This window comes from Plectropomus leopardus, chromosome 22 (genome assembly GCF_026936395.1).
Source record: "Plectropomus leopardus strain MGB_pleo_1.0 chromosome 22, ASM2693639v1, whole genome shotgun sequence".
NCBI classification, from domain to species: Eukaryota; Metazoa; Chordata; class Actinopteri; order Perciformes; family Serranidae; genus Plectropomus; species Plectropomus leopardus.
The window spans coordinates 12,904,995-12,917,474 of record NC_142197.1 but is presented as its reverse complement, the minus strand read 5'-3'; the positions used below and the strand labels follow the sequence as shown (position 1 = coordinate 12,917,474).

At 39.2% G+C, this 12,480-nt stretch overlaps 1 protein-coding gene across 8 annotated transcripts in view; it reads right to left on the bottom strand.

Moving 5' to 3' along the window:
• LOC121961587 (ELKS/Rab6-interacting/CAST family member 1-like) overlaps positions 1 to 12,480 on the bottom strand; it is a 156,600-nt gene that overhangs the window by 89,330 nt on the left and 54,790 nt on the right. For 7 of the 8 annotated variants that reach the window (XR_015775584.1, XR_015775585.1, XR_015775586.1 and 4 more), the window contains 2 exons: positions 12,061 to 12,201; positions 9,004 to 9,197 (listed from right to left, as the gene is read on the bottom strand). Coding sequence is in view for 5 of the 8 variants with exons in the window: in XM_088072968.1 (XP_087929094.1) it covers positions 9,004 to 9,197; positions 12,061 to 12,201 (335 nt within the window). In the remaining 3 variants the exon portion in view is untranslated. Of the gene's footprint in view, positions 1 to 2,043; positions 2,056 to 8,420; positions 8,532 to 9,003; positions 9,198 to 12,060; positions 12,202 to 12,480 lie in introns of all 8 variants that reach the window. The other variant, XM_088072970.1, reaches the window with a different exon arrangement.

Here is a 12,480-nt window from a genome sequence, read left to right as displayed (position 1 = left end):
TTTGCTCAAGTTTCAATGGGCTAATGTGTCACACTTAAGCAAACCGCTTTAGTATCCAATATCTACTAGGTCAGCCTGACAAACGTCCTCATGAATCTGCAGTCCCCTTCTCGCTGTTATAGGGTATGCTCACGCTGCCTGCTACATTGAGTGAATGATATGCAATTGAATTGGACTTAAGTTAAGACCTCTAGCAGCCAAGGTCACGTGCTACTTAGATGGTCGTTCTTCTGACTGCGGAAGTTTAAAGTTGTAACGTGGACACCACATGGATGCTAAAAATGTTTTGTATTTTATTGCTCGGAGCATTTAAACAACACGTTGACCATAAAGAGCAAAGGAAACAGATCAGGAAAGCCATGAAATATAATCATGAACTCATTTTTAGATTATTCCGACAGCACATGGCTGAGGAGAATACTTGCCCCTCAAAGAAAAACAAATCGTTGGTCAGTGACATTTCTGGAAAATTGGATTAAACTTACATAACCTACCCACATACAAGTGGGACGCTGAATCAGTGCATTAAAATGATTTTTTTTTTATATCTTTGGGCCTGTATCAACCAAAGCATTTTCTTTTCTGCAGCCAGTGTTTTTTTTTCTTTTTTTTTTATCTTTGCAACGGGAACGCTGTGTATTTACATTATGCTACAAATGCCAGCAGCGTGACGAGGCACTGAGCATCTGTTCTGCTTTGAGAGCTGCATGTTTGTTTCTGAGTGCCAAGAGCTGAAAAATGTTCAACTTTGGATAAAATGCTGCACTTGTCACTGTCATTTTCTACTCAGCCATCCATCACAGTGAAGAAGGGACAAATACCAAGAAGACCAACTGTCACATCATCATGTCTTGTACAACATCATGCAGAATGCTAAACAACAATGAAGGAGAAATATGATATTTTCATATATATGTTTCCTCTCATGAACCCAAACAGACCGGCGGGCTCTTTCTCTCTCCCTACGTGCTTCAGCCTTCCCTTCATCCACAGCAAGTACTCTACCTTATGTTGACATTTTTACTTCCACGGATATTCCATATCATCGCAACCAGACACAATCAAAGTGTCTCAGCTGAAAAAAAGCTGTGCTTCCAAAGCTCTCTCAAGTGCTGTAAGGTGGGCATTTCCTGAGGAGCACCTGGTGTTTTTCGGCTGGATAAAATGCGTTTGTGAACATGAGGCAGGCAGCACTAGCTGTTGAATGTGCATCTACAGTAACGGTGCATCACAAAGAAACTGAAGCCATAATTTGCAATTTAAAAAAAATCAAAACTCAAAATGCTTGACAAATTCATTTGTATCGTGAAGGACCAGATACTGTGAAAAGAATCAGTCCACCCATTACAAATAAAAATAAACAAAAACTCAACCTAGCAGCAAAGCTCACTAATAAACACGTAATATCTTGTTAATATAATCAGTTTGAAAACCAAAGTGAAAAAAAACACAAGTTGCGGTTTAGGGGCGGCTATTTGCTGAACTACTTCTTGGCTAGGAGCAGCGACTTCCTGGAGTCTAATCAGACCATAAAAGATTGTGAAACCTCATTTGAACATTGAAAATACTGTCTAAACTGTTTAACAAAAGTATGACAGGAGCAAAATGTGGAGTGATTTCCCTCTAAAAGCCACAAAGACAGAAACGCTAACAGAAGTTAGAAGAACTCTGAGCAAAAGTTCACGGCTGTCTAACTTAATGATGGCGATACAGTACTCAAACATTTTTATAGTTTGTTGTGGTAGCCTGAGATTTGAACTTGGTGCGAGTATCGTGACAGGACTATAATGGAGGGTGCAAGAAAGAAACAACGATGCTTCCTCTTCAAAGAGGCAGTGATGTGGCAGAGGAAGAGAGCAGAGTGAAAGTCAAGGTGTCTCCTTCAAAGACAGACAGACATGATGAGAATGATTAAAAACAGAGTTTATGACAGAGTGAAGGAGATGAGAGAGTGTCTTGATGCAAGGACAAGAAGTGTGACACTGAGGGAGAGAGCGATGAGAGAGAGTGACGGAGGAAGAAAAATAGGCGTGCAGTACTAACCTTGAGGCAAGACTGGGTAGAGCAGGAGACAGCGTTGCATTGTAAAGATAAAAGAAAGGGAAAGAGAGACAGAGAAGGAGAGAGAAAGGTGAGACAGGAGTTGAGTGCTAGGTTAGCCAGCTTGATCACTTTTCAAAGAGGAAAGAGATGAGAGACAGAGGAACTGACAGACAGACATAATTAACCAGAGATAGAGCGGGCACATGAACAGGGAGACAGGCATGACCAAGCAAACAGCGAGGCAGGCAGACAGACAGTCACATAGACAGGTTAATGGGATAGTTCGGATTTTTTTGAAGTGTGGTTGTATGGAGTACCGAGTTACTACATACAGTAGTCAGTTGGCACGCCCCCAATTTGGAGAAGCAGACAAGAGTCCGACATGAAAACTAAGTACTGTACTCCATGAATGGTGCTCAGCAACAAAATGTATTTTAGTCACCTAAAAAAGTCTCACCAAAAACATCAATATCAGGTTACATGTACTTTATATTGAGAGTATTTTCTTTAGAGCGTGAATAATGTATTGGTCAGCCAATTCTACTTTATTTATTTATTTAAATTGGGACCAACGAAGCAAGTTTCTTTTGTTTTCTATCGACTGACATGTTGTCTGATGTGATGCACAATATGAAAAGATTATTTCAAGCAGAATATATTGAGGAAGAAAAATATTCAAGTAATCTAGATCCAAATGAAGTTTACAGAATAAACTAATATATAAAATAAATAAATCAATAAATAATACAATTAAATTAAAATTAAATGAAATAAAATAAAGTGAAGTAAAATGATGTTTCTAAGTGGCTAAAATACATTTTGATGCTGACTCCTCCACAGCAGTTGATTGTTAAGCTTCCTGTCAGACTCCAGCCTGCTTCTCAAAAATGGGGGCATGCCGACTGACATCTTATGTTTGTAATATACTCTAAGGATAAATGCCCCATACAACCCCACTTCAAAAAATCTGAACTTTCCTTTTAAATGCAGGCACGTCTTGTTTTCAGTACAGCATTGAGGGTTAGGAGAGGCCTGCTCACCTCACATGACATTTTAGGGCACACACAGAGACAAAACTACAATCACAAGCCACAGAAAGCGAGTAATTAGCCAATCAAAGCATGACCGCGCTCACTATGAATTATTTCTTCTTCAATGCATTTCATATCGCAGACGACTTCTTTCTCTTCCCGCAGGGTCCACTTGAAAAGCACGCAGCCAGTGGATTTGTGGTCTCCACCAAAAGGCATATGCTATGTAATCGTTAAGATATGAAATTTGAAAAAAAAAAAAATTCACTTCCTCAATTGGTTGACCTCAAAATAATTCCACACAATCACTCCTCATGTGTTTGGTTGAACTGGCAAAGCTCAACCTCCAGGGTGAGCTTATGCCTGGGAACGCACGCTAATGACAGCGTGCCAGAGACAAATTGTCCATTACAGAACAATATAACACGCAATAAACTTCTCTAATTTCCCATTACTCAGGTTTATACTCAACATCTCTCTAAACCGACTTTATTTTTCTCTCTTTTTCTTCCCCTTCTGTCAGTTTCATTTTCTGTTTCCCTCTCCGTGTTGTCTGTTCTTTTCTTTCTCTCTGTACGTCTCCATCCATTATTTCATTTCTTTCACCCTGTTTTTCTCCCTCCGCCACCACCTTCCTTTCCCTTTTCCTCCTTCTTTCCCTCACTCTGTTTTCCACTCTTCCGTCCAAATCCTTTATTTTGGCCATCAGGGCAGATTTTCAGCTCCATTTCCCCTCAGTGTGAAGTCACTCAGTCTGCTCCAATTACCATCTTAGTTACTGAAATAAATAACCTGGTACCATTACAGCTGGATTTAAACTAGAGGGAGAGAGAGAGAGACAGAGGGTTGATTTTTACCCTTGTTTAACCCACATCTGATCTTTTCATTAGTAATGTTCCCGCTGCTCACTCATAGCCCAGGGTTAGCCTTGGTGCCAAGCTAAGAGTTGGCCACAGGCAAATGTATCCTCCACTGACGTACCTGTTAGCTCGAGGCTAAGCCTTATAATTCACAGCAGGGTTTGGTAGCCCTGGGACAAAGTCAGTATTAGTACGCATTATGTTACAGGGTCAGGGCTTGCGGGTTCAAAACAACCTAGCTGCTGAATATATAATCTTAAACAGGGAACGTTTGTTAATCCACTGCTTTCCAAATATTTTTACAGTTACCAACATCTGTGAAAAGCCAAGAAAAGAGCAGTTTGGTTTAAATGCCTCAATGGTACCTTGACAGTCATTTTTGAAGCAGCGGTCAGAACACACGAGAGGAAAAATAAAGATCAAACAAACTGACCATTCACTAACCCTAACTTGCCAATATTTGGATTCCTTTGTACGCCAAAGAGCACCATCCTGTATAGACCAAATCACAACGGCTACGCTTATACATGCACATCAGTTTTCCCCTTTCATTCTGAATGTATTCTGAACTGATAGGTCATATTTCTGGTTGGACTTTATGGACTAACGTTATGAAAAACATAGATATGCTTAACTATTGCAGCACCAAAATTTTGCACAGCTGTGATTCGATCGTAGGAATGAGGCCGCAGTACAACAGCACTCCGTCACGTGTCATACTGCGTCATTTACAGTGTCTATATACTAGGTTTATTGAGGTCTTGGTATTCATATGAAGGTATTCTTTGTGTTGTTAACATTTCACAAATATGCTGTTACAATTGCTAATACATGCTGGGGCAGTTGTGACATTTGGCTCTTTAGTGTTTCAATAAATATTGTGAATTATATTGCTAATTAAATTAGTAGAGTAGAACGCAGATACAGGTTCCCTACATGAAGACTCAAATGGTTTGAGAAATAACATCAAAACCAAAAACTGTTCCAATTGCCCCCGCTCTCCCCTCGTTCAATGAACGAGCTACTGCTGACAAAATCTGCAAGGACAGTTGTCGTTTCAAAACCTGCTTTGGACTACCTTTGTCTGAAATCAAGGACCTATTATTTCAAAAATCAACATTACATTTTGAGAGGTAAATCTTCCACGGTTATCACTGTTAATCTGAAGGCTTGAATGGCTTAGCAACAGTAACTAAAGGTGACGGGAATAAGCAAACAGTCTGTTCTGCCCTTTTTATGACCGCGCTTCGCCATGTCGACACTTAACCACAGCCTTAAATTAGCCAGGAACAGTTTGCCTCATCATGCATCTAACAGCTTATTGAAACCACTAAATGTGAAGATTTTAAATGTATCATAGTTCCTTACACTCACTAAAATAACCCCTTCAAACCACATTCTTCACAGTAATGACTGTGCCTGTGCCAGTGTGTAAAAGGAAAGTTAAATTCCCTCATAAAAATCTACTTTATCTTAATTTTGCTACTACAAGATAATGTTCTCAAACATACGACACTAAATCTAGATTTAATACCTCTCGTGTTTCCTAAGAGCAGCCTGCAAAGTTCAGATATTAAATATCAGTTGCAGAGAAGCTTTTATTTTATTGTAATCCACCGGGAATTGAAACATCTTTCAAATACAAATGATGTAAGATCTTAAAAAATCCCACATGTTCACCCATTTGCAATTTTAAACGGTTATTAAGTTACACTACGATGTTATCCACGAAGCTAGCACTGTTGTAAATCTGCATCTGTGGCTACTGGCAGACTAACTAACACACATGCACACACACACGCACATTAAAACCCACCAGTTTGAAGTCAGCAGGTGCTGAATTATTAATAGTCTCGTATTTCTACTGGCCAGACGGAAAGACACAGTGTGGAAACATTGAATCTCCCTAAAATCATTAACAGCCATTACATTACAGTCAAACTACTAAACACACAGACAGAAATAGAGAATTTGGGTTGAGTTTGTGTCTAGGGAAGAAACTGAGATTAAAGAGACAGAGAGAGAAAAAGCGCAGACAGAAAGTATATGATAGTTCAGAAATCAAAGGCACCGAGAGGCATTTGAACAGACAGATGGACCAGTTTCATGACCGCAGACAGCTCTGAGCTATCTCATCCTCGAAAGACAAACTTTACTAAAATACACCTCTTTTTTTATAGGGCCAGAGCTCTATTGTAAACCATTTCTTATAATTATTTCATAAAATTAATCCCCTTTTTTGAGGAGCTAAAGGTGCTAGAGAACTCACAAAACTTTACACAAGCATCACAAGTTTGATAATTAGAAATGTGATACTTGATGAGACTCCTGCTCGAGGGTGACAAAATGGTTCAATAGCGCCCCCTAAAAAATTTCACTGAAGAAATCCTTGTGTCCACCTAGATGCACGAAATGTGGAAGGCACAATTCCAAGGTAAAATCCCAAGACTTAAAAAAGTCGCAACCTTAACCCACCAAGAAATCAGCCATTTTTAATTTACTTTTCATTTTTTTCCCCAGGTATTGTGCTACAACAGACTCCTTTTAGAAATTTCACCACAATCAAAAGACCTTGAAGAAGCTAAACCATGAAGCCTCTGAGGTTTCTGTAAAGGGTATGGCATTGGCGCTGCATCATATTCCAATGATTTGCCACAGGACCAGCCTGATGACATCTACATATAAAGTTACAGTGATAATGCCAGTTACTGACAACAGGAAATTACATATTCATACTTTGATGTACTACTCCTAGCAGGTTGACCATATCCACCTCAAATGTGGTCAGAAAAGCCTTAAGAACTTGATGATACTTTGTGGTGAAGATTATAATTTTTCGCTGAACGGCACTGCCATAGTGACACAGTAATATTCAATGTTTCGGCATGATACTTGACTTTACATAGTCCAATTTGCCCCAGATTCCACACATAAGATTCCAGGCCTGAATATATTTACATGCCTGTAGTAAGTCAAAGTAATAGCGCCACCTACTGACAACACGAAGTTAGCCTTATGTGAAATTTACAGGGTGTGGTCTACACCTGATATACAGCAGTGAGATTTACAATTAGTGTGTGTTCTCTGGTGAAAAATAGTTGACAAAGGAATCGGTATACAAGTTGTGATGCATTGTTTCCAGCGCCATACACTCCAAGCAGAAAATAACATCGAAGTCGTGCTGGCAGTGTGAAATGCACAGCTGCGTCGACCTGCATCCCACCACTACCAGCAGCGTGTGGGAAGGTGCGAGGACCCGTTCGCTGCTTGCAGCTGTAATTTACATTACAAGTACAAAAAAAGAGGCAGTTTAGGTGAAGAAGTGACTTTCCTGTTTTATGTAGTCCTCCTCATACCGAAATATTAATAAACAGACACATAGGCAGAACAACAGAATGAAATAGATATTCAGGGAGACAGTTAACACGGAGGCAGGCAGGCAAGCAAGCATGCAGGCTGACAGGTTATCAGATACAGAGAGAAAGAAAAGACAGATTAAGGTTAAGACGAGGGAGATATAGTTTACATTGGCACACACAAAGAGTGAAAGACAGACAGGTTAAGCGAAATAACAGATAGAAGAGTAGTTAGAAACAAACAAATCATTCGTATTAGCATAAAGTAAATACAAAAAAACTGCGTGAACTGTCCAGACTCCTAATGAAAGAAAAAGAGTGGGTTAAACTCTGCAAGTCAGGCATCCTTGGCTGAAAGTAAAACAAAACTGAAGCGTGAAAACAGAGCCACTAAATGAAAGAGTTGCATCATTGACAGGAACAGCAGCTCAAAGAGTTTCAGCAGAGGCTCTGGTGCCAAACTGTGCCCTCATTTTACAAACTTTTAGGAGCAGTTTGGCTTGTCACGCTGCAGTATAACAGACGACAAAAACTTCTGCTGATGAGAGCATAACTCGTGCCGATGACTGACCTTTAAGGGGATTTGTTTCATTCTGCAAACAGTCCAAAAAAGCCGCACTAAGAGAGGCTTGGCGAACATTCAGTCAGTGCTGCAACTCTATGATGGTGATTATTAGTGAACATACTCTGCTCTGTCCCATGTGGAAAAGGCTTTCAAAACATGAGAAATCTCTTCACAAGTCACACTTTTTTATTTTCTTTAACACCCTCCAGTTAGTGGCCATTATCATCTGATCAACTGATCATTTTCCTCAGGCAACGAAACACAGAAAATACATTATAATTCTCTTAAGACCAATGCGACAAATTCAAATTAGGGATGTCAAAGGTTAACTGTTCATCAGTTATTGCACTGTGCACCAAGCTTGTCACAAATTTGCAACCCCCCCATTATCTTTATTGATTGGGACAAATTGGTGCAAATATATTTTTAAAGCATTTATTTCCACATAACTTTTCCACATGGGACTGGTTGCTTTCATAGTGCTGTCATACCCCGTCCTCCAACAAGCAAAGTGAGTTTTGTCGTGCATCTGTCTAATTGACTGACAGGGCCACCAGCCACTCACGTGCCCAGGTAGTCCCACACCAGCCCCCCCATTGGCTGCTGAGTGGCAGCAGGAGGAGGGGCCTGTTTTCGCGACTGCTGAGAACGCCACAGATGAGAAGAAGAGGGATTTCTGGGGTGTGATGGCCACGCACACACACACAAACGAACATAAATGCACTCACACAGATGCAGAATCACATGGATTCATACATATTTATGCGCACACACATGTGAATAAGGCCCAATGACAGAAATAAGAGAAGATGAAAAAGGAAATAAAGCCGAAGTGGAAGAAGGCAATGGAAAGAAAAAAGGGAGAGGAAGGGTGAAAAGGGGAAGCTAATGGATTAGTACTGCTGGAAGATTACCACTGACTCCAACAGCTTGAAGTTAAAAGGAAAATGGACAACAAAGCAGAGTCCAATCCAAAATTAAATAATAAATTCAACAGTGTTGGTTGTTTTTGACTTATTTAGATTAATAAAGAAAAGAGAAAGATGCAGAACTGTTTTTAAATTCAATTTTTTAAATATCATTTTTCTTTTTCCAGATTCACCATATTTTTGTCATCACTCATAAATCTCTTCATTCTGCTCCCTCACCTCTCCAATTCGTGGATCTTTTTCTCCTTGTCGTTCTTTTCATTCTCCATCTCCCTCAGGATCTCCAGGAGCCGTTCCACCTCGGACTGGGCCTTCCCAGCATCCTCTTTGTGCTGGGTCACTTCCTGCTCCAGGCAGGAGATGCGTTCGGAGAGTTCAGTGCTGGCCTGGGAATCTGCTGCTGCACTCTGAGCCTGAAACAGAAATTAATTATTATAAATAAACCGAGCGCTAACTTTCAAAATTAGGTGACCACCATTTGATGGAAGAGATAAGCTCAAAACAAAAAGGATACGCCAATAAAAACACGTGTGCTGAGGATGAGTCGGATGGATTTGATGAAAGCGACACATGCCTTTGTAAATTGTTTAAGAGTAGAATTGTTTTATAATTGGTCCTTGGTTAATAAAATTACTTTGAAAGGTACAAGAACAGAATATTTGTATATGTTTGTATGTATGTAAAAGTCCATATTTGAAAGAACAATCTGAGGGCTTCTTTAAGAAGGCTGTTTGTGCCACTACACATGAGTTGTAAGCCAGCTCTGCTCCAACATATACCAGCGTTGCTTATGTTTTTAGAATTTCACCATGAAATAGACATCTGATTAAAGGCTTTTTTAGATTTTTTTTTTCCAGAAAAGTGCCCTGGACCACGTTCCTTTTTGAACAAGATTTTATTACTTTTATATACCATACCTTCTCTTTAGAGATAAAGCATTCAGCAGGTGGATTGTGTACTATGTTTGATAATGAGTCAGTGTTCATAAAATCAAAAGTAATTAGTCGAGCAATACCAAAACAAGCAAAAAGCTCTTATCCGAAATGTAGGACTATATTTATGAATTAAGGAATAAATACTCAGAATTTTTTTTTTCAGAAGAGGCTTTTGTATTTTGCAAACTGTGGTGTCTTTTTACATCAGGAAATGAAACTTTTGCATGTGTGTGGGCATAAAATGATGCTTAAAAAACAGTTTGAACTCATCTGCTCCTTAGAAAAAACTGCTGAGCATATTTTTCTTTAAAAACGAGTACAGCCCTGCCAGCGGATCTTTGATGCTGTACTTCATCACAGTGGTGCTTTGAGCTAAATGCCAGCATCAGCATGTTAACATGCTTAGCATGACAATGTTAACGTGTTGATGTTTAACAGGTGTAATGTTGGCTTAACCCTTTGAAACCTAAGCTACTTGGCTGGATTTCTTTCAAAAATATGTCAAGAAGGTAATAAACAAATAAAAAGAAATGGTCAAAAAATTAGCAAGAGATTAGTCAAAAGTTACAAGAAAATTACTTCAAAATTAGCAACCAAAAAAGAAGAAAAAAAAAAAAAACCACTGAATGACCTAAAGAAAGTGCTAAAATTTTTTTAAAAAATGGTTTTCTTTCTTTAAAATAATTTAAATATATAATTATGAGATTTATAAGTTTATTTAAAACAACCCCATTTTCTTAAGTTTCAGAGGTTTAAAGGTGTCTGAATTGTGTCTGAGGTTTTAAAGGGTTAAGTTAGAATAACATGCTAAGGTGCTAACATATGGTAATTACCACTAATCACAAAGTACAGCTGAGGCTGATGGGAATGCAATTAGTTTTGCAGGTATTTGATCATAAAAGAAAGTACATATATGTAATTTAATATATGTCACTATGAAATAAATGTATGTGTTATTCTATTACAATATATTATAAATAAATCCAAGTATTTATGTCTGGCTCATTGAAGGTGCCATGAGTTTGAGGTAGTTTCTGCAACACAATGATCGTAAGGCACATGATGCTGATTTAAGAGAAGATAAGCACGAGCATGAAAACGTGAATAAAGTAAAAAGCACATTAAAGTGAGTTGCAGTGGCTTTCTTCCTTCTGCTGCTCTGCCCAGCTGCACAGAAAACCAAGAGAAAAGAATCAAATGAAATAAAACAAAGAAAAAAATATAACCAGCTTAGAGGTTAGAACAGCTGTGTGTGTTTCCCAGAAGCAAATGTTGCTCTTGGGACAGATTGACTTTGTGTGTGTATGTGTGCGTGCACACGTCTTGGTCACACAATACATAAACCCTATTAGTTTTGGAAGCTCAGAACAGTTTTTACAGGTCTTTATGTGGAGAGGAAATGTTTGGGTGTCTGACGATATTATAAGAAGATCTGGGTGGAGGGAAAAGCAAGACGGAGAAAGACAAATAAGAGAGGAAAAAAAGAAACATCACACACAATGTAACACGCACAATGTCAATCAATTCACACACACAGAGACAAGTTTTCAGTCTTTTTTCCATCACTGGTAACAGAAAGAGACTTAGAAATAAACTCTGATGAGAGAAACACCTGAGATCCACTGACACCTTCATACACATTCTCTGTCTCTCTGTCACAATCGGGCACGCACACACACACACACACACACACACACACACACACACACACACACACACACACACACACACACACACACACACACACACACACACACACACACACACACACAGGGTGTGGTGGTGGTGCTGTCTTCTCCACTCTGTGAAAATGACTGTAAGGCTGTCAGCAAGCCGTCACACACACACCATTTTATGGGCTGCTGTGTGGGAGAGAATATGTGATATGCAAACACACACACACACACACACACACACACACGCATGTCTCTTGGAAAATAGTTGAGGGAAAACAAGGAAGGGGAGAAAGAGACGAGGGTTTCTTTTGTTTAAAATCCTCTATTTGTTGTGGTTCTTTCTGAATTGTGTGTATTTTTTCACCATTTTGATTGATGTAATTGATGCTTTTAATTAGTATATGTTGTGAATTTATCATCATCATCACCATCAATACGCTTAAAAAAGTAATTAGAATCAGTTTTCTTCCTGCTTTGTTCCAAATGTACTCTGAAAGAGATGCCAATTCAGTGTACACCATCTCACACCAGTAGAATTCCTTATTTCACACACCCATAGTCAAAAAGTCTGTATGTAAAAGGCATATGATACATTTTTAAGATGTGATACATCAAATTAAAGTCATTGCTACGGTATGTTCATACTGTGCAGCCAGACAGCTAACCTTCTTGAGTTGGTTCTCGAGTTTGACACACTCTTCTTTCTTCTGCTCCAAGCTGATCTCCAGACTCTTCAGCCTGTTGTCCTTCTTGAGGGTGGAGGAAGCCAGAGAGGAAGCCTTCTCCTTCAGATCCAACACTGCAGTCTGAAAGGAAAAAAGACAAAAAGAGTGATAAGGAAGACAGTCAACTTATTAGTGCTATAGACGCTGTTTAGCTCCACTGAAGCGGTTGGGGGTTAAGTGCCTTGTGCATCAGCAGTATCAGCACTAAACCACTTTATTATCTCTGCCTGGTGGAAATCATGCACCTGATAGTGTGTTTATCTGTCCACACCTAATGTCACAAACTACTGGAGCAATTAGCCTAATATTTTGATGCACATTTGTGACTGCAAGGATCTCTCATGGTAGCGGTGATCCACA